This window comes from Podospora bellae-mahoneyi, chromosome 7 (assembly GCF_035222275.1).
Source record: "Podospora bellae-mahoneyi strain CBS 112042 chromosome 7, whole genome shotgun sequence".
NCBI classification, from domain to species: Eukaryota; Fungi; Ascomycota; class Sordariomycetes; order Sordariales; family Podosporaceae; genus Podospora; species Podospora bellae-mahoneyi.
Window position 1 is genome coordinate 130,364 of NC_085886.1, and position 27,623 is coordinate 157,986.

Genomic DNA, 27,623 nt, shown 5'->3' on the forward strand with positions numbered 1-27,623 from the left:
CATGCGCCACGCATCTCCTTACACCCACATATACGATCCGGGTGTGCCAAGTCCTGCCTGAACCCCCAGCTGCCAAAATGCACACAGTCAAAACCTGTATCTCCTCCTCTTCTAACGCTTCTTCGCTATGCATGTCAAGTCATCAATCACTCAATTCTCCATCTGTGACTCCACCGCAGTCTCGTACTCTTCCTCACCCTTACCCTTCTGTACAATTACTGGATATTTGGCCATTCCATCGTCCTCCTTCTTCTTGTCCTTCTGGCTCTGCTCTTCCTCACCGCTCTCGCTGCTGCTCCCACTGCTGCTCTCACTTCCGCTGCTCTTCTTTCCCTTTTTCTTTCTCCTCTCCTTTTTCTTCCTCTTCTCTACCTCGCTATCGCCTTCATATGCCGCCTCCTCCTTCTCACTCTCTTCGTCCCTGTGAATCTTGGTGCTCCGGGCGCCACCAGCGTTGGCCTGGGCGTTATCCAGATCGACACCGCCCTTCTCACCCATACCACCCTCACCAAGCTCACCGCCTTCCATGACCACACGAAGCTCCAGATCTTCATCCTTGGAGTAGACTCTGAGGCCGACCACGCAAATGGCATTCCACGGATCGGGCTCGTTCTCGTCCTCGGTTTCGTCCCGATACTTGCTGACGACGGCTTGACCAGCAGGGGGTGGGGCGGCCATGCGCGGCTTGCGCGTCATGTCGTCGCTGCTGTAAAGCGCTTCCCAGTCTTCGACCGGGGAGGCGCTCGACTCGCCATCTGAGGTGACGTACATGTTGGGCGGCTTCTTTTGCTGCACGGGAGGAGGTGGTGGGGAAGGGTTGGAAGTGGCCGGTGGCGGGGGAGGGGATCCAGTAGAAGTGGGAGACGAGGCCGCAGCTGCAGCCTTGTCTTCATCCTTGGGCTTGGCCTTGTCCGTATCAGGGGTAGCAGCATCGCTCTTGGGGGTGAGCTGTGGAGTGCCCGAAGACTCCGAGGTAGCTGCAGACGGTGTTTCGGCATCTTCATCCTTGGGCTGCTCGGGGTTGTCCTCACCCTTGGCTTGATCCTTGTCCTTCGTCTTGTCTTCTGCTTTGTCGTCAGCCTTGTCTTTTGAAGTCTCGGTGGCCTCCTTCTCGTCAGGCGTCCTCTCGGTCTCGTCCCCAGATAGTCCAGAAGCTTCGTGTTCCGTCTTCTCGAGAGAAGGAGTCTCAGAGGGAGTGGCGAGCGGGGTGTCTTCACCTTCTTCGTCGGAACTCTTGGCATCATCTACTACTACCGGCGTGCTGTCTTCTCTCTTGGGCTCCGTCTCGGCCTTGGCTGGATCCTCGGCCAGATCCTCGGCCGCTTTGTCGGCTTCCTTCTTCTGTGTGTCCTGCCCCTCGGTCTTGGAGCCGGGGGTCTTGCCATCAGACTTTGCATCCTTGGACTCGTCTGTCTTGGGAACATCAGTAGCCCTGGCCTCGACAGGCTTTTCCTCCTTCGGGGAGATGTCGGTCTGAACACCAGCATCCTTGGGCTTCAGTTCCTCTTCCGCGCGCTTCTTAGCCTCACGGGCAGCTTGCTTAGCCTCGAGCTTCTTGTTGTTCTTGCGGCCTTGCTTCTTGGTGATCTCCCGGTTAAGGTGACGCTTTTCCCAATTCTTGCGGCGCTCTTTGACACGAGCCTCGCTGGCCTTCTTCTGGTCTGCCTTCTTACGAAGCTTCTTGACAGCTTCCAGATGGGCAGCGGCTTTGCTGTGAGCCAGATCATAGGCATAGCCAACCTGGGCGAGCTTCTCATTCTCGACGCGCTTCTTGCACTCGCGCTTGACAACCTCCTCAATGCTCAAGGCCTCAGAATCTCGCTCGCCAACGACGCTGATGAACACGCTGTAGTTTCCAGGCAGCATGGACGGGAGTTCAATAGAGACAGAACGATCCATGAGATAGTTTCCATGGCTACGGACAATGTAGTCTTCCGGGTCTGGTCGGTCTTGCTCGTGCAGTCGGAATTGCAGTCGGAATGAGTACTGGCCATGAAGTCCCTTGAAGTAGCGGTTGTCGAGCTGGCTCAGAACAATGACAAGAGGAGACTCCTTTGTCAACTTGATGTGGAACTTTTCGTTGTACTGAGGTTTCCACGGCACCTCGACGCCGATCCATCTCTGACAGCAGCGCCAGTCTTTCTCGCGGAACAGGCGGGTCCGGTCGAAATGCTGGTACTTGCGAAGCAGGTCCTCGTACGAGATCCAGAAGACGCTGTCGCTGCCGAAATGGTGGCCCAGTTCTTCCTGTACCTCGGTGGTCCACTCCTTGGAGCCATCAGACCACGCGCCTTCCCAGATACCCTTCTTCGTCTTACCCCAGGGGTTTCTGAGTTTGAGAAGGCGAGTACCATTCTTGAGGGTGCGAGCTTCCATCACGACGTATGCGTGGCCTTCTGAGATGCCGTCACGATCGCCGTAGCCGCCGTCGAGAAGACCAGTGCTGCAGCCGAAGAGAAACTCCTCGTTGACTCGGCTGAGTTCGTTCTCCCAGAATCCGTCCAGATCCAAGATGTCAGATGCAAGAAGCTCGGTGGTGACACCTCCCGAGAGGTCTTCCAATCCCTCTCCGATCCAGCCACCAGCCAAGGAGGCGTAATCGCCGTGTGCTTTGGCATATGCCTTCTCGATGAGCGGCACCCAGGTTTCGTTCTGATCCTTGCATTGAGCAAAGAACAGGGCTTTTGAACCTGTTTGATACGTCTGCCGATAAACTCTTTCGACGTCCTCGCGGTCAATTTGCTGCAAGAGATCGCGCTGCATGCTAGGAGAGTCCCAACAAGGCGACTTGAGAAAGAGCTTGTCGTCGATGATAGAGTAGATCCACTCGCCATCTGATGGGGTTGTTAGTCAGACTGTACGGCAGGCCGGACAATCAAGAGCAAAGAATTTTACCTCTGTAGAAGACAAAGCCGTAGATACCAATGCGGGTATCGTACTCGACGCAGATGCGCTTGATACCATCCTCCACATTGGCCAGTCCGGAGAAACTAGCCATCAACCAGCAGTCGCCAAGACTACCCTGCTTGACATCGTTTCCGCTGAGATTGGCCATGAAGGTCGGCTTCTCGAAGATCTCGTGGACTCGCTTGACAGCCTTGGGAACAACGGAGCTGGGGTTGAGCATGGTCGACATGCTGAGGTCGTATTTGGTGCGTCCTAGGGTGTTGAGAGTATGCCCCTTTTCCATCTTGAGATCCCAGTCCTGATCAAGATATCAGCATGTGCTATGGCAGATCTGAACAAGGAAGAACACCTACCAGATCCCACCCAGGATCCCGATATCGCATATTCACCCTTCGGCATTCTTGGATGATCTTCTGGACTTTCCGCCTACATTCAGAAGCAGCGCGTTCGTACCCAGCACTGAGAAGCTCGTTGGATCGCTCAGAAATCGACGGAGGGAGAACCGGGTCGAAGGGCAAGACTGCTACCGCCTTGTTGAACCGCTTGTCGCTGAAGCGTTTCCATATCCGGTTGATTCTCTGCTGAGGAGGCACCTTGCGTTTCTTCTTCTTCTTGTTGGCGTCGTTGGTGGTCGTGGTGGCAGGAACCGTTGCCTTGTGCTTGCGGTAGCTATAGTAGTCGTCCGTCTCCGAGGAAGACGAGTAGCCATGCATGATGGGCAGATATGTCGAGGGCGTCGACGGAAGAAACGAAGTGCAAGTCCTCGGCCTCTAAAGGGACGAAACCTTGAGAGAATGTTGGAGGAGCTTGGCAAGGCTCGGAGAGAACCTGTTGCAAGTCCAAGATAGGTAGGTCGTCAATAGAACCAACACCGGCCCAGCCTGGGGGGTTTATAAGACACAATTAATCTCTGCTTGATAACGAGGTATCCGTCAGCAAGAGGCACAAAAATATCCGATAAGCAATCATTAAACAAAGACTGGCTGATAAAGAGCGGTGCGGCCTGTACCCCTGAGCGGTGGAAGGCCGGCCAGTGCGGTGGCGGCACCAGCCAAAAGGGGACGTTCTAGATGCGATCGACACTCCGGTCCATGGCCGAGATGGGGGAAGCTGAAAGCCAAGGGTTCAATGGAACTCACTGTTGGGACAAAGGATGGGGAGACGGTCTCAAAGGCAAAGTCTCCGATACCATGGTATTGTTGAGATTGTTCAGACGGAATTCGAGGCGGGCATCCTTCGAGAAGGTCGAGGAGAAGAAGGAATGGGATGAGAGCTCGGCGGTGTCCAGTATATACCCCTCGGACGCCCTCGACAAGTGAGCAGGCACACGGCAGCCTTGCGTCTGGCTGAAGCAGCGGACACATCCAGATCACGACAAGTCCCACAGGTACAAGACGAGCCAAGCAAGGGTCTACACCACCACGACCACTCACCGACGGAGCTGCTGTGGGTGAGTAGTGAGGTATCAAAGATGCCGCCATTCAGAAGCAGCACTGTGCCCCACCAGAGTGGCCAAGGGTGCCATGGGGTGACTCTGTATGATTTGCCTCTTGACAGGCATTGGTTGGCCATGGGGAAAAGTGCACTTCCTCCTCCGGGATTCAACAGTCAGGCGCCGCCCGGATGCGTTTCGAGAGGAACACGGAGGGGCGGGTGGGATGTCATGTCGGGTGGCCGACACTGCTGACTGAGGCGGGAATGGTGGCGTTGCCGACTTCCAGGTTGCCCTGCTTCATGAGCACTGCTGCTAGCCGGGCGTGCCGGGGCGAATTCGTGGCCGGGCCATCCCACCGGGTTCTCGTGTTGTCGACATCCAACTGGACTCGGGATGGAATCGGTTCCTCGGAGGAAGTGTGTGTGAAGGCAAAGACAGGACTCAACTGTGAGTGGAACCGAGTCGGAGCTTGGACACTTGAGTTCCAGTGGGATCGAAGTGGATCCTGGAATGGAACCTGGAGCTGCAGGGTGCACGTTCCCCGCCTGCCTGCCTGCTGTTTTGGTCGTCGCCCACCCCCACAGTTTGCAGGTTGGATTCCCCTCCAGGTTTGTACTACCTCATGGAGATGTTGAACAATGGAGAGTGACAGAGCTTGAGACGGGACACGAGGTTACCAACAGAGGCTGAGACATCCAACAAGATGTTGGTGAGTACATCGGTTCATTCTAGAACAATAAGGTGAGGCGTGTTGTTCTAAAGTTGCCACCGTGAACTCAATGGGGAATGCCAATCCAGGATTGCCCTGTTGCACCCCGCCTTCAGTGGAGCAGAGCCCCGGCATTTCGTGATCAACAACCGGCCTTGGGAGCGAGAAATCCATTTTCTGACCTCCACGTTTCAAAACTCCATGTGGTCACAACCGATAAGAAGGTGCCGCCGCTGTCTAAAGATGGCCTCCACGATGCCGCTGTGCTGACTCAAACCGTCAGAACAGCATGTACATGGAGATAGTTCAGGGTATGTCGACCTATCGCTTCTATTTTGGTGGGCGGGGCTTGTGTGCCGAAGGAGGGTGGGAAGAACCCCTCCTTGGGTCTCATGGGCTCTCAGATTTGCGTACACTACAGTCAGTTGCCTTCAAAAGGCAACATGGCAGCCACTCCTCAAGATCCCGTCTTTTGATTTAGGGGATCACGAGGCTCTAGTTAGTGTAGGCATCCCAAGCTCATCACCACATCACCTACTGCGCGTATCAGAAGTATCATCAACACGGTCCGGAATAGCATCGAGTTATACAATTATCATTTTTAAGCTCCGAGCTTCGCACCACCGATCGCCATGGAAGCGAGGTCTTTATGGCCGATCAAGGGTCCCTCCCGTGTGGGAGACCCTTGGATTCTCCCACACACACACACTCCCGTGTGGACTGCGGTCCATATCCATCCAACCACTCAGCCTCATGCTCGATGCAGCAGCCCTGATTATCTGCAAGGCGGTACGAGGTGCATCGGGACGGACAAACTCGGCTTCCCGCCGTTTTGTTAGGTTCCCACGAAACCTGCTCAGGCTGTATGCCGATATCTCCATCCAACAGAAAGTAGTGCTGCCTGTACTCTTCCAGCTACTGTCACCTTGGTAACACCGCGATCCTTATTAACTCGGGTGCAACAGAAGAGGGGACAGCCGGTCGAAGCCGTACAACATCTCACAGCTACCTTGGGTTGTCTCCAGTCTTTGCATCTTGGGCATCAGGCAGTCAAGAGAGTCACTCTGCATGACGGCCTGTGTTGCTTGAACAATCATACCTCGGGTACCTTATATTGATTCCAACTGGTTGACCTCTTCGCGGGTCAAGTAAACCACCGGCGTTCGCCATGTTCATTTTCACAATTTCACCGAGTTGACCATGACAAAGGCAACCTACTCTGACCTGTTGCTCGGCAAATCCGCGTGCTGGTGTAGTGCAGGCATCCCAAGCCTGGTAAACACCTGGACATACCTACTCTGAAAGATTCCATCAGGTTGCACACGTACCACTCAAACTCAGCATCAAACCCCGATAGATATCAGTCATGAGACAATCGAGAACATGTGAGATCAAATGTCTCGGGCAGGGAGCATCGTGGGACAACCGCATCAACATTCAAAATCACATATCGATCCGCGACTTTCGCTCATAAATGTCCTTCGAGTCTGAGTGATTTGTTGCATTGGGAACCGCCCGGAACACCAAGCCATCAGCATGGCGATACTCTACCTATATGATCGACCTCAGCAACTCTAGGGGGTTTAAAGGTTAGTGTCATCATGATCACCACGTGATGTTGTGTAATCATGGTTGGTCATGAACAAAACAAAACAAAAAGAAGAGAAGAGAAGAAAAGAAAAGAAAAGAAAATAACAGGGCGGTTGAAAAACTTATCTAGTGTTTTCTGACTATACCTAGGTATGCAAGTTCACCCATAAGTTGTCAGCTTGTTACGCTGCGAGCACTGCCGGGCGGATAGGTAAGTTTGCTGGCACTATTGATAGAGGGTGTGGTAAGTAGGTACGCAACATGTACGTAACATGATGCAGAGTCACACTCCGTACCTACACGCGTCACATCGGGTCTTTGCTTCAGCCGGGTCATACTGAGATCGTTTCTTCCGACATGTCGTGGCTATGCGTGAGGGTTGAATTGTGGTAGTCCTCCACGGTTATAACCTGTGCAATTAGCACAGAACCATACATAGGTAGAGAGGGGACGGAATATATTGAGAAGCCTACGGCACAGATTATGTCTGTGGATTCCTGTAAAGCAGTTTTTCAATGGCACTCCTGTCCTCATGCCACCTATTGAACTGTCCGTTCAGCAGCAACGGTACATTCAAATTATATTTCGTAGTTTTTCAAGTCATGACACTTGAGTTGAGACAGCCATGGACAAAATCAAAGATGACCTATGGGCTTTGTGCTTTTCAAATTGTCCATTTAACATCACGCACATGGATTGTCGTGGACACATGATTGTGTCATCTTTGGAACTCGGAATACGCTCATATCCTGGCTCAAGCAGAACTATCGTAAATGTCCTACATGTCGCTTGCAAATCTCAGACTCATGCTAACGCCGTCTCACAAATGTACACCGCCTCCATGGAGAATTTCATGACCCGCCCCAGAACTCCCCTCCCTAACCCAATCCAACACCCTGCCCCAAACCTCCACTCCATCGTGCTGCCTTTCCATATCCCTCTGGATCTTCCCCAACATCGTCACCCTTTCTTCCTCTTCAGACTCTGACGACCCGGTCTCCCCTTCGCTCACACTGTTCTTCCCAAGGCTATACCACCTAACCGCATCCCCCACCCTCAACTTGGCACACCGAGCATCCTTTTCAGGATGACCCTGAAAGGTTAGAATCGCGTTATTATGGCTGACGAAAGCCTGGTTGTCAACCAACAATTCGTGAAACCCCTTTGGTGTCGTGCCAAGCGCGCGACGGTGATGCTGCTGAAGACTCAAAACCTTCTTTCCCACCTTTCCATGCGAGGTGCTGGCCCTGTGCTGCTGTTGATGATGATGGTGATGATGCCTCGAACCAAAAAACTTCTGCCCCAGCGGCGTTAGAGCCGCCTCGGTCACCCCCAGCTCGGGATGTTCCAGATCAATCACCTCGCCACCAAACAGCATCCCAATCGTCTGGTGTCCCCAGCATATCCCGCAAATTTTCTGCCGCGGGTAGTTCTTGACCGTGTCAAGAATGAACTTGTGAACCCTCAAGATCCACGCATGCCTCTTCCTCGGGTCGGCGTTTCCGCCCCCGATGACGATCAAGTCGTAGTTGTCCCGGCTCAAATCAGGCAGGTCGTTCTCCTGCTTGTAATTATCGGCCGGGTAGAAAAAAGAGAGTTGAGTGTCCGGGTGGTGGGTGACCTGGGAGAGGGAGCGAATGTACGAGTCCCTAATCTCGTGGATGAAGGGTGAACGGTACGAGTTGAGCAGGATGGCGAGTTTGAGAGGCCTGCTGTGGGGTGCCGTCTTCACGATAGAATGGGGGGATTCTAGAATAGTCATGTTGAATAAATTTGGAGTTGATGAGTTCTGTTATTGGATCATGAATAACATATAACACACACACAAACACATACCCGCGGGGTTGAACCTTGGGTGTTTTGACGTGTGTGGTGTTGCGAGTTGAGAGAGCGACTCTTTTGGGAGAAGAAAACAAGACCCGAAAGAGAAATCAACCCCAGAAACAGTGGGGATTTGCTGCTTATATATGCATTTATTCTCGAATTCCAACACCTGCCGAAAAGGCGTTTGACAAGGGGGTGCACGGTTGGAATCGTGGATGGTTGAAGCTCAGGGGTGGTGGTATTATTAGTGCGTCAGCTGATCACCCATATGGGACCAACCACCTGGCGCACCCGACGACACCATCTTCAAAACTCATGACATCACTGCTCCAGTTTCTCTCAATGATAAAGAGGTGACGGGACGGGCCTACATCATCAAACAATGCCTTGTGGCTCTTGACCATGTGGTTGTCTTCTTTGTTTTCTGCCCTTCCGCCCAGACTCTAGAAAAACAGGGCCAACGGTTGAACTCCACTGGCGGACAAGGTACCGCTAGACATCACTTCGAAATTGATGCTTCCCAAACACATGGAGGGCCGAACGTTACCCGACCCGAGGAATGCAACGCCAGGAAGAACGGATGAGGCCCCGTACGGATGGCATGTCAAGAAGTGCATTTTCATATCACGGGCCAAATAGCGAGGCCGCTACAGAAGTGATAGGTCGATCAATATGCATGTTCAGCTTCTCTGCGTCGGACGAAATTGTTCCAATCGAGATGCGCACCTTCTGCGCAAGCCACGAACCAATATCACGCTCACACTATTGTCACCAAAGCAGCACTTTGAAAAGTACTTCATACCAGGCTTGTATTTCTGGGGTTGGGGGTATTGGACCATATGAATCAAGCTTGTATTTACCCCAAGCTAGCTAAGACGCCGTCCCATTTTGGTTGCCATGCATGCAGTGCACCCGACCCGAAACCCGAATGTCAAACCCAAATCAAAGACCCTTATGACTCCCCATTGAACAAGCTCCAGTTAACGAGACCTCTAGTACTCGGCGGAGCCGGTCTGGGGGAACTCGAAGATGACACCACGGCCGGTGAGGCGCTTGTAAACCTCGGAGTAGGTGTCGAGTCTGTAGTCAACACCGCCGCGCTCCTTCTCGTCAAGGATGACCTTGAGGGTCTTGGAGCCGTCCTCCTTGGTGCGGATACGCTTGCCGACGATCTCGACGGGGTAGACGAGGTCGGTCAGGATAGCATCGTGGACAGCGGTAAGAGTGCGGGAACGGGGACGCTTCTGCTTCTGGAGGTTGCGGGAGCGGGTGGAGCGCTTGGGGCGGGGGAGAATGCGGCGAGCAGCGAGGATGAGGACGTGGCGGTCGGAGAACTTCTTCTCGAGCTCACGGGTCAAGCTGGATGGCCAAGTCAGCAACAATGTTGTCGTTGACAACAGAAACATCAGAGGCAAAAACTTACCGCTGCTGGACACGGTGGAAACCCTGCAGAGAAGGAACGGGGACAAAGATGACAATAGCCTTCTTGCCGTGGCCAACCTCGATCTATTTCAGATCCAAGTCAGCATGCGAGCTCCTGGATGACAGTGCAATCCATGGACCGCTTCCCGTCCTATTCCGCGCTGTGGTATGGATGTCATTGATGTCAGGGCCAGCGGACATAGAGAGGGCCGGCGCTGGACTGGAGCGTCGCAACACTCGCCCTCGCCCGTTTTCCCATTGTGATATCAATCTCCCCAAATAGTGCGACTGCCCGACGCGCGGCGAAAATGTGTTTCGAGGTTCGCGACGTCGGTGGAACAGGATGTCCGGGTGTTTGGTTCGTCTGTCAGATCATTTGAGTTCAGTGTGGTCTCACCTCGCGAGCAGAAGTGAACTGCAGAGGGCGGAGGGCAGCCTTGAGGTCAGCAGTGTTGCTCTCGAGGTCGTAGAGAGCGCCAGCGATGGCCTGCTCAAGCTCAGAGGGCTTGGAGTGCGAAGGGCTGTTAGCCGCGATCTTGCTGAGCTGAGGGGTAGACATTTTGGCTGGCCGTTGTCGTCGATGGTCGGGTTCCGGAGAAGTCTCGAGATGGGCTCGCTGCGAGGTTGTCAAAGTGGTTGATGGAAAATGGATTGGCCAGGCCTTGGCGGATAGGGTTTGAAAGCCCTGGAGAATTTTCGGTGGGCCTGATTGGCAATATTAGCAGGCGGTGAACTCTCTGTTGCCCCACCATGGATTCTGCCAGGCAATGGCCAGAGCTCGAAGCTTGGACCACTCGTCAGCTGCAATCCCCACAACACGCCCAATCACCTTTTCAGGGGCAGACATCACCGAGTGTCGATACCTAAAGTAACAATGGCCGCCTCAACTCAGTCAATGGCCCCTGCGCCTAAAGCTCAAAAGAAGGGCGGGTTTTCACTTCCTTTTCTCTACCGATTCTTTTTCCTCCTTGTCGAACCCATCTCGGCGCTCGTTGGCGCATATTTTGCCCTCTTCGACCAAGAGACCTACCTCAGGCTCACTCACGCCGCCTCTGCCGCTTCGCCGATCCCGACAAGCACGTCGATTGTACTGTCTCAGCTTGGGAACCTGTATTTCTTCTTTGCTATCAACGAAGCTCTTGTGCTCAGAGCTACATCTGATATCGTCGTGTGGAGGACCGTCCTTTTCTGCCTTCTCGTTGGCGACCTCGGCCACCTGTATACGGTCAAGCAGCTGGGCGTGCAGATCTACTGGGACATCTTAAACTGGAACGCCATTGATATTGGGAACATTCCGTTTGTGTATCTTGGGGCAACCATGAGGATTGCGTTCTTGGCCGGCATTGGTTTCTCGTCGACGAAAGGGACGAAATCAGCGAAGGCAGCATAACTCCACGACCATGGAAGACGCGGCAAAGCATCAGGAGCCCCAAAATGATGCCCCATTGTCAGATCGCAAGCGAAGCGCAGGACTCTTGGCCCGTCGGTCTTCCATGTGCCCTGAGTGCTGTCCATCTTTGCGTCTTTGAAGATCGACAAAGCGGGTAGACATGATGAGGCTCTACGGAGTCTGATATGGGGATCTGGGAATCGAAATATTCAACGGTGCCTGAATCTCCATTCTACCGCCTCCTATGCGCTCGCCTCGACGAACATGTTCTCTTGACGTATGCCAGCCAGTCTCGGAACCTCGCCCTGTGATTTGTGGGAAAATCGGCATCCGTCAGAATACCAACAACTGTGGGTGCGACGGAAGCGTGGGGGTATTCTTTGGACCTTACCAAGCACTGTCACGCTTTGAGCGACGTCGTGGCGGAGCATGGTGGGGTCAGAGGGGAACGAAGAATAACACGGCATTGGTCGGAATGAGGTGGGTGTTGATTCCATGAAGTTTTGCCTACCAACTTCCAGCAGCTCGGGAAGAACAGTTCCATGCAGGTGGAAGTCCGGCTTAATTGGTTCTGTTGCACCGCTGGACGGGTCTGGATAATATCCGTCCCTCAGTCAGGGGTGGTAAGAAAAGTTGGGGTTTACCCCTCAGATCATGTCTCGATCAACCCAGGAGGGTGACTGAATAAAAGGCGGGGTGGCCGCTGTTACTATTGTGTTGTTATCTCGTGAGGGACTCCGTGCTTTACAAGAGAAGAATCAAGCGTCCTTGCCTTGCCCTTTCCCACGTCGCTGTCAACTACCTGTCGCCAACATGCCATATCCCGAGACCTTCACCGGGTTCCAGGTGAATGGACCAGAGACCTGGACCGAGTTCCACAAGAACGAGTTCCAACCGAAGCCATTTGGCGATTACGATGTGGATATCAAGATTGAGGCTTGTGGTGTGTGCGGGAGTGATGTCCATACCATCAGTGGCGGCTGGGGAGAGCAGCATTTCCCTCTTGCAGTTGGTCACGGTATGGCTTTTCATGACGATTTCGCCTGCTTATGCACGGTCCCTTCAGCTCGCTGACATGAGGGATGAATTAGAAATAATAGGCACCGCTATCCGTGTGGGATCAAAGGTGTCTCTTATTAAAGAAGGCCAGCGCGTCGGTGTCGGAGCTCAAAGTTATTCTTGCCTCAACTGCCGACAATGCAAAAACGACAACGAAACCTACTGCCAAAAACAGCTGGACACGTACGGCGCCAAATGGCCCGATACAGGCATCGTCTCCCAAGGTGGTTACTCCAGCCATGTGAGAACACACGAGCACTGGTATGGTTGTCACCCTTCCACGATTTGAATCTGGAAAGGCACATACTGACATCTCGTCCCAAGGGTCTTCCCCATCCCCGACGCTCTCCCCTCTACCGTTGCTGCCCCTATGCTCTGCGCCGGCTTGACCGCCTACTCCCCCCTCGTCCGTAATGGCTGCGGCCCCGGCAAGAAAGTAGGCATCGTCGGGCTCGGCGGCATCGGCCATCTGGGTCTCCTGTTCGCCAAGGCCCTCGGCGCCGAAGTCTGGGCTATCTCCCGCACGCACAGCAAGGAAGCTGATGCCAAAGCCATGGGCGCTGACGGGTTTCTGGCCACGTCAGACAGGGACTGGAACGTGCCTCACAAGATGACCTTTGACCTCATCATCAACACCGCGAACTCGTTTGAAGGGTTTGATCTGGACGCGTATCTGAGTTTGTTGGATGTTCACGCCAAATGGGTCAGTGTCGGTTTGCCAGAGGATGACGGAATCAAGGTCCGGAACCAGACATTCTTGACCAACGGGTGTTTCTTTGGAAGCTCGCACTTGGGGAGCAGGAAGGAGGTGTTGACTATGCTGCAGCTGGCGGCTGACAAGGGGATCAAGACCTGGGTGCAGGAGGTCCAAATCAGCAAAGAGAATCTCGCCGAGACGCTGACAAAGCTGCACAACAATGATGTACGGTATCGGTATTGCCTGACTGGCTACGAGGAGCAGTTTGGGGCCTGATGAGATCTCTTTACCGATTTGTTGATTCGTAGCAAGGGCAAATGTAGCGAAGTAACTCTTGATCTATGGTATCAGCTACCATCATGATGTTTGAAAGAACGGGGGGTATCTACCATGACCACTCTCATCAACCCTGTTTGATCCTTCCCAGCCCAAGCACACACCAATATGCCAATTCTTTCTTTTCCTTTTGATCCTTATCCCGGCCGGTTCCAGAAGCAGCATCATCACCTCCACCCTCCGCCTCCCATTCGATCCGCACAAACATGGGAATCTCCAACACATCCTCATCCTGCTTCAGCACATCCCGACCTGATTCCAACTTCAAGGAAGCAGGAACAACCTCGACGATAATACTAACCCAGTTTCGGCCTCGCTCCCAAATCTTACCGACCTCGACCTGAAACTGGCTCTCGGTCCCCGCCCGGCGTCGACTCCTACCCGACGACTCGCGGCCGTTTTCCTTGAGCGCCTCATCCCAGACGTCGGTGTTGGCGTCAATGTCAAACTGCGGGCAAAGAACCGTCACCTTACTGGGGAACCTGCCTGGAGTTTTGGCCGGGGCACCGAGGGTTACTTTGAGGGATTCGAAAATCGGGTTCTTAAACGTCAGAACAAAGTGCACCGGCTTGAGGGGTTCGAGGAGATCGCCCAGGATGGCGGGGGCAGCGGGCCCATTAGGCCCCGGGAGGTTGAGACGTCGGATGGTGATGCTTGGGATATAGCTGCCTGCTACCAACCTGATTCTGAAGCGCGTGGTCTGGACTTTGGCTTCGGGCTTGGAGATGATGTGACGGCAGACAGGGCAGCGCTTGGAGCGTTTTGTACGCAAGAGGTAGGGAACTGGTCGCAGAGACGAGTTGAACCGGGCAGCTCCATAAAGATGAGTTTCTCCCAGGTTGGGCGGCTGGGAGCAGATTTGGGTGCTTGACGCTGTGTCGAGAAAATCTGATTGATGGAGTTGAGTGATCAGTGAGGATTCGTCGAGGTCTGTCTCGAGTAGGCCTTCGTCGGCCGTGATGGCTTCGCGCATGGCGCCCAACTTGGACTTGGCTCTTGGGTCATGGAGCTTTCCGCCCGTGTACAGGTTCATTATTCGTGACAACGAGGACGGCGACGAAAAGCCGAGATCTCCCAGAGACGAGAAGCCGTTATCTCCCGCGTTTGGATCGGCAAGCTGACTGTTATAAAACAGCTTGAGATTCGCAAACTGTGTTTCCAGGTCCATATCTTGCGCTGCAGCAGCTTCACTTGACGCAGCTAGTGCTGCCTCCCCTCCGCGATGGGACAACTCCTTACGCCGATCCTTACGTTCCTTAGCCGTGAGCCTAGAAGCGCCCCCATTGCGAATTTTGGCGAGCTGAGCGTGAATACTATTCGGCTTGTCAAACTGAATGCCAATTTCGGTCGAGCTCCAGCTGCAGTAGGAGCAAATCAGCGAGTATGTCGTGTGCGGTGTGCCAGCGCGGTCAGGTGCAAGTAGACTTGGGTCTGACGGCGGTGCTTCTATGCTCGTTACGGAAACGGGCCCAATGCATATTGGGCACTGGAAGCAGCTGCGAGTGCATCTGAAATTGATCTCTTATTAGCAATGCCTACCAAGGGCAAGCCGGACACCAGACATAGACGACGAACGGACCTGTTGCCTTCACTCTTAAGGTTGCTGCTCGGCACTTCAAACAGACAACTGGGACAGAAGTAGGTCGCAATCTCCTCAGTGATACAGCGAGGGCAGCGAATCTGGTGACAGTCTTCGCAGTACAAGAGATACTCGAGCGGGTAAAGACTGAAGTTGGCTCGCGGGGCACGGGGATCAAAGGCGTTATCTTCTTCGTCACCGTCAGCACTGGTCGGCGATGTTGCGTCTGAAGGCCGCCCAAGCGATGCTGAGTCGGAGCAGGGACATTGAATGTACGTGTATGGACTCAAGGGCGCCATTACGCCCCAGCGCTATATGAAAACTGCCACAGGCAAGAAATGGGAAGTAAAAGTCGTCGGAGACTGCCGCCGCGTGGACACCTTCATGTGGCCCCGCACCTTTTCGAGCTGGAATTTAATTGTAGCTTCCAAAAGTTGGAAGCTTGACGCGCTTGATGGGCAGTTGACACGCGCCGCCAGTTAATTTTGGTGGCACCATTCCAAACCCTAACCCTTTGAACCCAAGCCACATCATCTCATCTCCTTCCTCTTCCACAACCTGGAATCCCCCAACATCAATCCCCATTGTTTTATAATCTCGTACAGTCAAAGTTACTCGCAGTCGCGCGTGACTCGGTTAATTTTCGTCTTTTCCGGACCTAACAACAGACGATGATGGATCGCGGCACATCGCTTGCAGACAGGATAAGGATCATGCATCATTCGGTTTGGAATGCTGAGATATCCATCCTCGCAAACGAATCCGGATGTGCGATACAAGCGTATCGTGGTGACACCCATGTGCCCTGGGTCATGCAAAGCTGAGGTTAATTCCTGCGGCCCCCTCGCGGATCTGCTTCACCGTAAGGTGAAGCAGATTTCACATCCATACTGTAGCAACACGTCAAGTGAATGGCGATAGTGGTCCTGGAGAGACGGCATATTTTACAGACTTTACACATCTTACCAGCAGCATAATCACACCATAACCTGCTTTAGCAGTGGAACTGAATGACCCGCCTGGTTCACCTACCACCGGAACTGGCGTCCGTCCAGCTAACCTTATTCTTGGTCGTCCGTTTTTGGGGCACTGGTGAACCAAACACCTCCCGGCACCCCGCGCTTCCGCCATCCCATCGCCGGCAGAGCTGCTAAGTGGCCAGCATCGAGTTCATAACCGACATATCTCTCACCCGGCGAAGAGACGGCTTCTCCAGCCAGGAACTGCCTCTGGCAGTGCGTTGACTTGTGGCTCCGAGTCTCCGTGGTCCTCTCGGATCTTTTGGAGCCGGTGAATAGCCACCTCAGAGCTTATGGAACGTCCATCAACCCCAATATCAACCCTCAAGAGGTGGGATGGCGATACCAAGGGGTGTACGGCTTGGGATAGCCTGAGAAGGGTACTTTTTCCATCAGCGTCTAGCACTGGCTCGAGGATAATCCTACTAACTTGGATTCCAGGACCCGGAGCTATGGTCTAGGGACGGGAGCTGCCTCGTCTACTTGTACGAGCAAGGTATCTCACGGCGGGGTCCCTCGTTCAAGGTCAATCTTGATGTGCTCTTTGCGGCCAAATGCCACCCCTTGGTGGCGAGATATGCTTTGCGAGATACTCCTGATTGGACATCGTCAGACGCCGAAGAAGCTCTAGTGAACGAGCTCATGGGTGAGGCCATTTCAAGTGATAGGGTCGAGCTCTACATCCCAAATCCTATATCTGTCGGCAGGCCCGATGTTCGGAACCATCAGATTTCTATTCGCAACCTCTTTGCCTGGGTGTTTCGTCGGCCTGTTGTGGGTGAGCACCTCGGGTCGGCACTCATCAGTCTGCTGAATAGCTTGAGAGAGTATCGTTGCCCTGATGAAGATAACATGGACAGCATCCTGGGCTACATAGATGAGCTGGGCTATCTGGACATGTCAAACCGACCCTTTCACGCCCTCGCTATGGTACACTTTGCTGAGCACTTTCGACTAAAAGATCTATACACTGATGCTCTATGTCACTGTGTGGGTATGTCTGACTATCTCAGTGACATTCCTGAATTTCAAGTAAGTTTGGACAGCATCTTTGTGAGGCTGCTGGGTATCGGTTTGTCTGACACATTGGGCTACAGATTATTAGCTCTCCAACGCGGAAACTGATACGACAAACCAAGGCTGAAATGAGCACATACTTGGGCAGAGCAGGTCAACAGCTGCGAGACTTTCTAGAAAGCGACTTCCGAGAAAGCCAGACGAAACTCACCCCAGGAGAACATTCGCACTTGGATCGGTTTCGAATGTTTCTTGCGGCGTACTTTACAAAACGGCTAGGAAGATACCCACCGGCATCGATTGAGCCACCATATCTTGTATTTGAGCGGGATGTCTATGCCACAATGCATCAGGACCTGGACGCCCTGTACCAGCACCTTGCGGACACTACTCTCTGCACCACTAGCATGCCGACCTTGGCTCACCTCAAGACCGGCGGCACAATTCTACAGATTGTTCATGGATTTGACGAGCGGAATAAGTTCACGCCGCTGGACCATCCTCTACCTTTGGTGCCGGAGGTGATTCCGAAGCCGGCGACCCGCAAGTTATCATGGCTCAGCAGGAGTGACAAGGTGAAACCTAGACAAACATTGGTTGATCATGCGTCTTTGATCAAGGCCACCAACAAGCAGAGATCACTGATGGCAAATCCACTTGTTGTCGCTTATCGGAAGCTCGAAGAAGATGCAGTCTTCTTTCCTTCCGAAGCAGACAAGAACGAAAAGCTGACACACGCAGACACACGCAAGGCCCGTTGGGTTCTGATTTATTGCATCAGCCAAATACTGCGAAGTTGTTCATACTCCCCACCGACATGCCGGAACATGGAGGGCGTTCGGTACAACATCGCCATTGACACCAGCACCATCATACATCCATGGGGAGACGAGCCAGAGCCCCCTTCTTCTCCGGCTCCAGAGTGTCCAATGCCGAAGCGATCAAACACTCTTGCCAACAGGCCATCATCCCCGATTTTGGGAAGGCCCGCTTCATCCGAAGCCAAACTTTCTGTTCCACCATCCTGCGACAGCCTCTTGACCGTGTCAACACCCAGTTACACCCCGGTAACCGTCCGGCCATCTATCGGGTCTCTCTCGGCTCGAAAACCACATCACTTCCGCGCGTCATCCTCATTTGCCAAGGCAACCCCTCTGCGTGCCTTCTCGACCTCCAGCCAGCAACACCATTATCCCCATATTCCCATCCGAGTCGGCAGCACCCGTCGTGGAAGATTCCGCCGCCCTTCCTGTCACACTTTTGGCTCTGTCGACAGGTTTTCAGTCGAAGATCTCAAACCTCTGCCCCTCAGCCTGACAGCCCGCGGGCCACAGGCGAGCGGTATTTGCTCATCAACAGATGGCTTGGCTTGGGCCAGCAACGATGCAAGCAGCAGAAGCAGCAGCAACAGCAACAGGAGCAGCAGCGGCAACAGTGGAGAAGACAGCATCGGGGACACCAGCAGCAAAGTCTCAGACACGTCCACCGAGGTTACCACACCGGACAACATGAACTCCACTGAAGTTTCCGTCACGTCAGCTCCCGATGTTCTCTCCGGCCTCGCCGGGCTACGTCCCCCTCCACCACCGCCGCAGTCAGCCTTGCCACCATTACCCCTTTCGTGGCCGCCTCACGAGGGGCAGCTTCACGGCGATGGTAGTCGAAGCAAGGTATCGTCTATGGGTGAGACAAACGGATATGAACAGCAGCGAGACGAGACGATCAATGATTTAGAGGTGAGCATGCAAAAGATGGCGTCGAGCGATTCTGTGTGCACGCTGTCCAGCAGCGTGTGCTCGGATGATGCGCAGTCACAGCATAGTTTGAATCAATTGCCATTGCCGCAGCCGCCTCCGTTACCTAAGAAGAGCAGCAGGAGGAAGCTGGCGGGATTGCATCCTAGACCTCTGAGGATCAGGAAGGTGGCGGCTACGGTTAGATTCGGTGGAAGTTCCCAGCAGCTGTAGAGCCTGAATGGGGGCGAGTATGGGAAATGGGCATGGGAGGTAAAGGAGTGTGCACAATTTTGTTGGATTGGTTCAAGTTGGGTTGACATGGCCACCTGGTTGTTGGGTTTATGACTTTGTACTGTCGATATCCACTCGGCTTGAATTCTGCAACATGTATCTATAACATGAGTACATAGTCGTCTCTTGCCAGGAGGGACAAAGCTTGCCCTCCTCACCGAAACTTTGGCTCGGAAATCCACAAGGTGATAAGAGTTGTAGTCCAGATTTAACTTGGCAGGAACACAACATGGATTACACGGCCCAAAAGAACTCAAAACGCATTCCACGTGGCAAGGTGTTACTACTTTGGTGAAACAGCAGAAGCATTGTAGACACCACAACCATCATGGTACCAAGCAATACTCTCTTATCGTACAAGTTGTTGAACATAGGAACAGACCATAGCAACACAAACTTCCATGGTTCTCGGTCCGATGACTGGACACAACCTCGAGGTACAGCTTACCTGTGGGACAGAAGATGTGAACAAAGTTCGTATGCCCTTGTCTTGTACGCCGTGGTTATCCAAACTCTAAGCTCCCTGCTTGGATATGGCTATGTCGCGTCACGGTTGCAACCGAATGTAGATTAGAGTGTATCGTGTTTGTGCTGGCAGTACTACAGTTGCCCCATTCTCTCATGTCTATTTGTCCCGTTCTGTCCAAATTCTATCCAGGTGATCATATCAAGCCAGGGGTATCATCGCCCTCCCTCCTTCTCCCTTAGTCATACAGTAAACTCGGTATAGCCCACATAGTACCTTCTCAAGGCGCCCGGGTCTTGAGCTGGACACCGTGCCACTCCTTGACCAGGTCCCCCAGCGCGGCGTTGACCAGCCTCTGCTGCTTGAGCATGTTCAACCCCCTGAACTTCTCAGAAGAAATGTCGATGCCGTACATGGAGCCGCACCCGCCAGAGATGTCTTGCACCAGGAGCTGGGTCGGCGCAAACTCTGCCACGAGTATATCCCACACTTGTGCTTCTCCCTCTGTCAAGTCTTCTGGTCTGGGAAGAGCTGAAGGGGGCTCTGAGGACTGGGAGGCGGAAGCTGCGCTCTCTGACGAGTAGAGCCGTTGTGCATGGCCTGCGATTCGTGGGAATTGGTGTTGGGGGCGAGCGGGGATAGCGAAGTTGGTAGTGATTGCTGGTGCGCAGCGGGTGGTGGCGGCAAAAAGGGTTCGCTTCGGGACGGTGGAGGGGAGCCTTTGGGCGAGACGGGCGCGCAGACAGGTACGGCAGATCATAATGGGCAATCTTTGGGTCTAACGCTGTGATATACTGAATGGCAGCGTAGTAGCGGTTGTGTGGCCGAGACGTGCTTGTATGGGGGGCTGACTCGGATCAAAATGCGTGAATGCCTTCAAAGAAAAAATGACAATGCAGCAGACAGGCCGAGATGGAAATTCCAGAAAACCGTTTGGCAATTCAATTGCTTGGCTGGGAAATAAACGGCCTCTGATTGGATGCCAACGGTTCGTGAGACCCCACCCCCTCCGCGTCCCCCGCGATCTCCGGGGCCAGCAACCTGATGGCCCCCACTTTCATTCTTGAACCATCCCGCCATGTCGAACAACAACCACAGTAGGTGAGCTGCCGCAATAAAACCAACCGATAAGGTTAATAGAGCAATAGATCTCGAGAATGATGTGCCTAAACAAGCAATCAACGGTCTGCGTGTATACTCAATATACAAGCCGCTTCAGGATTGTTGTGATGCTACTTGGGCTTACACCTTCCAATACAGGCGAGCAAAAGAGACCTCCGACTCCAACTGGCAGGCATTCTCGTTCCACCGATGCAGCATAAGCCACCAGAACGTTGCTCTCTCGATGTCCGAAGCGGAGGAAACAGGCTAACTTCTCAGGTCTCATCTAGGACGGTGTAACCGGCTGTGATCTCACCATCATGCCGTGTACTCGTGACACTGTCGACATGCTTGTCCTAGGAACCCAAGCAATATGTCCGAGGACCATCGCAATCTATACTCAATACTCTCCAGTCCCTGATCAGCAGCATGAGGCCTTGAACCGCCACTCGTATCGGCAGCGGCAGCACCGTGACAATCTGGACAATATATACGCAACGGCTAGGATATACCCGATGCGTGCGACTTCGGCATATTTCACACCCTCTTCTCTGCGTTTCCAAGCATGCTGCCGAGAGCGCCTAATCTGGTAGGATGAGCAGGTTAGGATGTCATGGACATGGAATGGGAGATGCTACCTGTCAGCCTAGACTTGGTGGGGGGGGAGAGAAACACACGGAGTCATGCCTACGACATTCACATTTGGCGATTAATTGCAACCATACTCAACTCACAGATCGCCCAAAGAGACGTGAGTTGGCGCTCGTCTTGTCAAATTTCACTGTGAGTTTGACTATTGTCGACAATTCGGAAGCCCTGAACCGGTGGATGCATGGCTGGGAGCAGGGGATCGTGCGGGGCAATGCGGGGTGCCCTCCCGGTTGCTGCCAGGGCTGGCACGAGGCAGCCAGGGGGCCGCCGCCATTCTCTCCTAGAGCTTCTCCAGTTCTCCAGCTTCTCCAAGCAGTTCCAATTCTCCAGCTTCTCCTCATCAACCGGCGTATGTTGCGCTGGCAGCAATCTGCAGGAACCGCTGGGAGGTGCAGAGGTGCATGCTTCAGCGAGGCGCAGCACCAGAATGCTCGGTCATGGCAACCTCTTGTTGTATGGCTTCCACCGGAGGATGGCATCCGCAACCCTGCCAGCTTCTCGCATCTTGTCGTCCCGATCCAGTTCGCTCATGGTGAGAGACACACATTGCGCTACTGTGGGTGTGGGTGGCTGGACAGGGGATCAATGCCGCTAACCTGAATATTCCCGACTGTGTAGCACCCTGTTAACGCCGTTGGGCAAGACTTGATCGATTCCATCGCCACAACGTCGTTTCGAGCAACCCTCCAAGCCAGCCAAGCATGCTCCCAAAAATGGAAGCCGCCCATCTGCACCCACAGATAGCCTCTGATGCGCCAAGCCAAAACTGGACCTGGAACAAGAGGACCCTCGATTCTCTCACCTACCTCTCTGAGCCTCCGAATGAGCTCCCCCAAGATATCCCAAGACCCTTCCAAGAACCTATGGAGCACGGAGGATCCTGGAAACTCACAAAGGACGGAATATACGGGAGACTGATCAAGACGGTTCCCTGTCTCCGTCATATGGAACAAATGCTGCACCTTGCACATCTCTGCGCCCTTTCTGCAGATGGCCATGGTCTCTACCCGTGCAATGCCGTGCCTGGCCCTTCTTCAGCAACCTCAAGTCCCGTGGACCTTGCTCCCGTCCATATTAATAACGCTTGGCCATAGATCCCGAGGCTCAATCGAGGTTGCATTCCTCGCGCTGCGAGATGGGAAGGGAATAATAGAGCAGCAGCCCAAGCTGCCCTGCCCTGGCAAGGCAATACGGTACCACCCAGCGCTCTTTTTGCCAGCGCCCGGTCCCGGATCCTCTCAACAATAGGTGATTGTCCAATGGGATGCTCCAATCGTGCTGTCGATAAGAAATCTGGGTAAATTCGGTCGCAACCTCAACTTGACGTTCCTGACCATTTGGGGAGGGGGGGGGGGCGACATGATGGGACATGGGCAAGCGAACCGTAGCAGACCCGAGGACGGCTCTGATGAGACCTCTCGTCACTCCCGAACGAATTCTCCGCTCAGTCATAGCCATATATATAATAGCGAAGCCATGGCACCACTTCCGCCTCCCGAGGACGACGCCCTCGCCGGAAGCCCGAGGTTGGTAAATCAAGTTCCAGGCCTTCGAGGAAGAGCGACTTGCCATCCCTTCATTCCTCTGCCTGTCTAGACGTCCTGCCTCCCGTTTCGTCTTCTACACGCCAGTCCCCTCATCCGGGACCACCAAGGCAACATGGTCCGGTTAGATCTCGCGACTGTGTTGCTGGCGTTGGCAGCCGCAGTGAATGCGATACAGGTTGACACGCCCGAAGTCCTGCCAGGTGCATACATTGTTGAGTATGAGAATGATCAGGTATGATACACCAACCAGTCCCGGATCCACGACACCAAGGCGTCCGTTCTATAATGCTGCGCACAAGGCGGTTCATACAAGGCAACTGTGCGCCCTGCATTATGCAGATGACGTTCGTTGGCAGCATCATCTTCCTCAGCCAACTATCAGAGACATGTCGGGCCGCTTCCCTAGCTTCTGCTCTGACACTAACAAACTCATCTTCAGGATACCAATGCTTTTGTCCGCAAGTTTGGGGGGAGGGCGTCACTTCGCAAAGACTTGCGCTTCAAACTGTTCAAGGGTGCGTCGATTCAGTTCAAGGACACCAAGAATGCCGAAGAAATGGCGGCCAAGGTGGCCAAGCTGCCCACCATCAAGCGAATCTTCCCTGTGCGACGGTACCCGATCCCACAGCACGATGTTCTTTCGACGGGTGACGATGCTGCTGCCCTCGTCAAGCGCCAGCTTGGCGGCAACGTCACCAACAGCTTCTCGCCGCACCTGATGACACAGGTAAACAAGTTCAAGGAGGCAGGAATCACAGGAAAGGGCATCAAGATTGCCGTTATCGACACGGGTGTAAGTTGATATTCAGGGCCATTGGTTTGGTGGACGGACGGACAATGGTTCCAGCTAACATCGGGGTGCCCTAGATCGATTACACTCACCCGGCTCTCGGGGGTTGCTTTGGTCCAGGCTGCTTGGTTTCCTACGGGGCTGATCTAGTGGGTGATGCGTTCAACGGTGCGAACCAGCCGAGACCAGACAACGACCCCGTTGATAACTGCAATGGCCACGGCACACACGTTGCGGGTATTATTGCTGCTCAGTCAAATAATCCCTACGGTATCGTCGGAGCCGCCGAGGGCGTGCAGCTGGGCGCCTACCGTGTGTTTGGCTGCCAGGGCGATGTGGGCAATGACCTCTTGATTGCTGCTTACAACATGGCATATGAGGCTGGAAGCGACATCATCACAGCCTCTATTGGCGGTGCATCAGGCTGGAGCGAGGACCCTTGGGCTGCCGTCGTCTCACGAATTGTGGAGAACGGCGTGCCATGTGTTGTGTCGGCTGGAAATGATGGCGCTGCCGGTGTCTTTTATGCTTCGACCGCGGCCAACGGCAAGCAGGTGACTGCCATTGCGTCTGTCGACAACGTCATCACGCCCGCGCTTCTTGCCAACGCGACCTACCAAATCGATTCCAAGAGCGAGTTCTTTGGCTTTACTGGCGGCGACCCGCAAAGCTGGAACAGTGTCAGCCTCCCACTATGGACTGTTAACTATAACACGACAGATGAGGCTCACGGATGCGACCCTTATCCTGCCTCCACCCCCAATCTCTCTGGCTACATTGTGCTGATCCGTCGTGGCTCTTGCACCTTTGTGCAAAAGGTTGAGAATGCTGTTGCGAAGGGAGCCAGGTATGTCATATTTTACAACAACGTCCCAGGCACACTCAGCGTAACAGCGCGAGTGCCGGGTCTGTCGGCTGTTGCTACCATTCCCTCCGGTACGGGCGAGCTGTGGGTGAAGGCATTGGAATCCGGGAAAAGAGTGCTGGTCAACATGGCCAACCCGTCCACGGCCCCCAAGTTCCTCGCCAACTTTGACAATCCGACAAGCGGTGGTTATCTCAGCAGTTTTACCAGCTGGGGTCCTACCTTTGAAGTGGAATCCAAGCCTCAATTCTCCACCCCTGGTGGCTACATTCTGTCAACCTACCCTCGTCTTCTCGGTTCATATGGCGTTCTTTCAGGCACCTCGATGGCTTGCCCCTTGGCGGCGGCCATCTACGCCCTGGTCATGAACGTCCGCGGCACCAAGGACCCAAAGACGATTGAGAACTTGCTGTCATCTACAGCAAAACCCAACCTGTTCCGCCGGGATGGTGTATCCTCCCCATATCTGGCTCCTGTTCCCCAACAGGGTGCTGGCCTGGTGCAGGCATGGGATGCTGCCAAGGCTACGACCCTGCTCAGCACCTCTGGCCTTTCTTTCAACGATACAGATCACTTCAACCCTGTTCAAACATTCACCGTCTCCAACACGGGTTCGTCATCGGTCACTTACTCTCTGAGCAATGTCGGTGCCGCTACTGCCTACACTTATAGCTCACCCGGCGCTCTCACGCCTGCTTCTCTCCCCAGTGTCGAGCTGACAGGTAACTTTGCCTCCCTGGCGTTTACCCCTTCCACCTTCACCCTCGGAGCTGGCCAACGCAGGATCGTCACAGTCAAGGCGACGGCACCCACCGGCCTCGACGTGAAGCGGTTGCCCGTTTATTCTGGTTACATCGCCATCAACGGCTCCGATAGTTCGGCTCTTTCCCTCCCCTATCTCGGTGTTGCTGGCTCCCTTCACTCGGTTGTTGTCCTTAACAGCGACAACACCCTGCTTGCACGGGCCCGCGACAGCACCAACTCTCCTGTGGCGGCAAATCTGACCTTCACCTTGCCCCCACCTGGACAATCCAACATCACAGCCGTCCGCAACCGCGCCGATATGCCCAAGCTCGTGGTGACACTGGCTATGGGTAGCGCCATGATCCGCGTCGACGTCGTGCCCCTGACCAACTGTTCGACAGCAGCGCAGAACGCCAAGGTCGTGTTTGGTACTCGCACTCTTGGCCAGCCAGAGGAGTTCCCCAGCTGGTACAACCCCCGCGGGACCTTGCAGTACGCCTGGGATGGCAGGCTCGCTGATGGAAGCTACGTTCCTGCGGGTAGGTACAAGCTCACGGTGAGAGCATTGAGGATATTTGGAGATGAGTCCAAGTCCGAAGAATATGATGTCACGGAGACTGTGCCGTTCAGGATACGGTATCTGACTGAGGGCAAGACGCAAAAGAGGAAGAGGTTTGTCAAGGGGAAGAGGGCGCTATGGACGGTCGGGGTGGAGAGGAGGCAGACGCCGGAGCAGTGTGAGGCTGACGAGAGGACTCTCAAGCAGTGAGCTGGTTTGTTGGCATGAAGGGAGGCTGGAGAAGAGAAAACCAAGGGATGTTTTAGCACAAGATTTTCTTTTTTTTCTTTTTCTCCCCTAGTTGGTCGGTCTTTCTATTTTGGGTTTTTTTTTTTTTGGATCATGGGATGTACTGAGCAAGCAAGCGTAGCGCTGACATGCGTGAAGCGCGTACATGTAGCAAAGCAAAGCAAGTTGGTAACAAAGTACTGGCTCATGTGATTTTGGCTCAACGTATCGTCATGAGGAAGGGAGAGGAAGAGACGGGGTAATGAGGGCTGGCTGGTGGGAGGCTACTGCAGGTATGGTTTGTTCTTTTCTTCTTGTAGTGACGGTAGTGTGTTTCATTCTTTTTCAGTTCTCTCTCATGGTGTGATCTGTCGTTTTTTGTTCTTCTCCCTTAAGCCCGGCTCCCCGATTGCCAAGTTCTCATGATGTTGCTTTTTGGTCAAGGTGTGTGAGGTGGCCTGCATTTTCAGCTCTTGGGGCTGGCGTCCCATTTCCGCCCTGGATTTGAGGTCCGAACATCCGAAGCCGAACACACGCCTGAGCATCCCTTGATCTTGCCGTCGGATTTATTGACTTTTCATGGATGGCAGGTACCAAAGTTATTTTCGGAGAGTCAGTGGAGATGATTTTGATTTCTTGGAAAGTCTGGGTGCCTTTTTCAAAAATTTCTCGTCGTTTTCACTTTTTTAAAGAAAAGAGCGTTGCATGATTGATGTCTGGCTCGGTTGTGTCATTGGGTCGCTTGAAATCACGAACTATTGGACGGGTGCAGTGTTGAGTTTTTTGATGGCGGTTTCGTTACCAGCAAAACAGGTCGGTAGCGAGAACAGACGGACCAAAACACTTGAAGAAGGGTCATGAGGTTTCCCCCCCCCGCAAGGGACTAGTTCTCGTTGAGGTGTTGCTATTTTGAGAGCGAGTGTAACCGCAACCCAACCCAACCCATCAGTCTCGGTTCAGTTTACCTGCCTACCTAGGTATTTGGACAAAAACATGGTGGCTTATGTGTCATGTGAAAGCGTGACATGGTGACAACCCGGGTCTTGGTGTCGTGCTGGATGTCCGCCACCGGTGTATTGCTTTTTGGTTGGTGACATCGCCGACACATGGAGTGGCATGGCAAGAAGGCTGACAGGAAGGACACACTGCCGTTACCAGCGGTTATGTGTGTGATCAAAGAGACAATTGGTGCCCAAGGGGCCAATACGAGGCATGAGTTTGTCATGACGTACACAAGAACAGAATCAAGTTTTGAATTCTGAAGACTTTCTCTTACTACTGGGTTAGGGATACAAGACAAGACATTCTAGTCAGCGGGTATCTGTTAATGCCGTGATACCCGAGCCGTGAATAACCTAACTATGAGGGTAGTTGAGTAGGGCGGGACGCATGAAATTTCCGGCTGTGTGAGATAGCTGTGTATGTGATTCGACACCTCTGTCACCAATGACCGTAGGTGTATGGCGGAAAAGCCCCGAAGAGCTGGATAAGCTATGCACACAGCGATGATCGAGGTACGGCACCCAAACGAGGGACGGATATGTAAGGGAAAGAAAGGTTGTGACAAAGTTCCTTTTTTTCTTTTTGAGAAGCAATTCGAGTACGAGCAAGCCACGAGGACGAGCAGCTTTCTCATTCGAGGTGTACCAAGGTTTTGTATA

The 27,623-nt window shown here is 53.6% G+C and overlaps 11 protein-coding genes across 11 annotated transcripts; 6 read left to right on the forward strand and 5 right to left on the reverse strand.

The window, feature by feature from the left end:
* Positions 1 to 150: 150 nt before the first annotated feature.
* QC761_704600 (uncharacterized protein) lies at positions 151 to 4,851 on the reverse strand (the record flags this gene model as incomplete). Its single annotated transcript, XM_062882036.1, has 4 exons — positions 4,047 to 4,851; positions 3,261 to 3,820; positions 2,896 to 3,205; positions 151 to 2,834 (listed from the first exon to the last, which is right to left on the reverse strand). The coding sequence occupies exons 2-4, from the start codon at positions 3,618 to 3,620 to the stop codon at positions 151 to 153; spliced, it is 3,354 nt and encodes a 1,117-aa protein (XP_062727751.1). The 5' UTR covers positions 3,621 to 3,820; positions 4,047 to 4,851.
* A 2,610-nt stretch (positions 4,852 to 7,461) lies between these two features.
* QC761_704590 (uncharacterized protein) lies at positions 7,462 to 8,403 on the reverse strand (the record flags this gene model as incomplete). The annotated part of the gene is made up of 1 exon (XM_062882035.1): positions 7,462 to 8,403. One exon carries the CDS (start codon positions 8,401 to 8,403, stop codon positions 7,462 to 7,464), a length of 942 nt encoding a protein of 313 aa, XP_062727752.1.
* Positions 8,404 to 9,161: 758 nt separating this feature from the next.
* RPS7A (ribosomal protein S7A) lies at positions 9,162 to 10,446 on the reverse strand (the record flags this gene model as incomplete). The annotated part of the gene is made up of 3 exons (XM_062882034.1): positions 9,162 to 9,824; positions 9,889 to 9,971; positions 10,285 to 10,446. 3 exons carry the CDS (start codon positions 10,444 to 10,446, stop codon positions 9,458 to 9,460), a joined length of 612 nt encoding a protein of 203 aa, XP_062727753.1. The 3' UTR covers positions 9,162 to 9,457.
* A 315-nt stretch (positions 10,447 to 10,761) lies between these two features.
* Positions 10,762 to 11,277, forward strand: QC761_704570 (uncharacterized protein; the record flags this gene model as incomplete). Its single annotated transcript, XM_062882033.1, has 1 exon — positions 10,762 to 11,277. One exon carries the CDS (start codon positions 10,762 to 10,764, stop codon positions 11,275 to 11,277), a length of 516 nt encoding a protein of 171 aa, XP_062727754.1.
* An 813-nt stretch (positions 11,278 to 12,090) lies between these two features.
* Positions 12,091 to 13,413, forward strand: QC761_704560 (uncharacterized protein; the record flags this gene model as incomplete). Its single annotated transcript, XM_062882032.1, has 3 exons — positions 12,091 to 12,295; positions 12,369 to 12,597; positions 12,661 to 13,413. 3 exons carry the CDS (start codon positions 12,091 to 12,093, stop codon positions 13,307 to 13,309), a joined length of 1,083 nt encoding a protein of 360 aa, XP_062727755.1. The 3' UTR covers positions 13,310 to 13,413.
* Positions 13,414 to 13,436: 23 nt separating this feature from the next.
* On the reverse strand, positions 13,437 to 15,381 carry QC761_704550 (uncharacterized protein; the record flags this gene model as incomplete). The annotated part of the gene is made up of 2 exons (XM_062882031.1): positions 14,949 to 15,381; positions 13,437 to 14,877 (listed from the first exon to the last, which is right to left on the reverse strand). Exons 1-2 carry the CDS (start codon positions 15,245 to 15,247, stop codon positions 13,437 to 13,439), a joined length of 1,740 nt encoding a protein of 579 aa, XP_062727756.1. The 5' UTR covers positions 15,248 to 15,381.
* A 132-nt stretch (positions 15,382 to 15,513) lies between these two features.
* QC761_704540 (uncharacterized protein) lies at positions 15,514 to 19,319 on the forward strand. The gene is made up of 3 exons (XM_062882030.1): positions 15,514 to 16,347; positions 16,409 to 16,999; positions 17,065 to 19,319. Exons 1-3 carry the CDS (start codon positions 16,261 to 16,263, stop codon positions 18,949 to 18,951), a joined length of 2,565 nt encoding a protein of 854 aa, XP_062727757.1. The 5' UTR covers positions 15,514 to 16,260; the 3' UTR covers positions 18,952 to 19,319.
* Positions 19,320 to 19,693: 374 nt separating this feature from the next.
* On the forward strand, positions 19,694 to 20,849 carry QC761_0101530 (uncharacterized protein; the record flags this gene model as incomplete). Its single annotated transcript, XM_062873121.1, has 2 exons — positions 19,694 to 20,574; positions 20,626 to 20,849. Exons 1-2 carry the CDS (start codon positions 20,556 to 20,558, stop codon positions 20,847 to 20,849), a joined length of 243 nt encoding a protein of 80 aa, XP_062727758.1. The 5' UTR covers positions 19,694 to 20,555.
* QC761_704530 (uncharacterized protein) lies at positions 19,758 to 20,237 on the reverse strand (the record flags this gene model as incomplete). Its single annotated transcript, XM_062882029.1, has 1 exon — positions 19,758 to 20,237. One exon carries the CDS (start codon positions 20,235 to 20,237, stop codon positions 19,758 to 19,760), a length of 480 nt encoding a protein of 159 aa, XP_062727759.1.
* A 561-nt stretch (positions 20,850 to 21,410) lies between the features above and the next one.
* QC761_0101550 (uncharacterized protein) lies at positions 21,411 to 21,973 on the forward strand (the record flags this gene model as incomplete). The annotated part of the gene is made up of 2 exons (XM_062873122.1): positions 21,411 to 21,761; positions 21,848 to 21,973. 2 exons carry the CDS (start codon positions 21,411 to 21,413, stop codon positions 21,971 to 21,973), a joined length of 477 nt encoding a protein of 158 aa, XP_062727760.1.
* A 915-nt stretch (positions 21,974 to 22,888) lies between these two features.
* Positions 22,889 to 26,376, forward strand: QC761_704520 (uncharacterized protein; the record flags this gene model as incomplete). The annotated part of the gene is made up of 3 exons (XM_062882028.1): positions 22,889 to 23,008; positions 23,216 to 23,569; positions 23,644 to 26,376. 3 exons carry the CDS (start codon positions 22,889 to 22,891, stop codon positions 25,942 to 25,944), a joined length of 2,775 nt encoding a protein of 924 aa, XP_062727761.1. The 3' UTR covers positions 25,945 to 26,376.
* Positions 26,377 to 27,623: the final 1,247 nt, after the last annotated feature.

Excerpts from the sequence above, each read along its gene's own strand:
- QC761_704540 (XM_062882030.1), top strand. The coding sequence starts at position 16,261 with ATGGAACGTCCATCAACCCCAATATCAACCCTCAAGAGGTGGGATGGC. Across the intron at positions 16,348-16,408 it reads CTTGGGATAGCCTGAGAAGG|GACCCGGAGCTATGGTCTAG; the intron begins GTACTTTTTCCA and ends CTTGGATTCCAG. Across the intron at positions 17,000-17,064 it reads GTGACATTCCTGAATTTCAA|ATTATTAGCTCTCCAACGCG; the intron begins GTAAGTTTGGAC and ends ATTGGGCTACAG.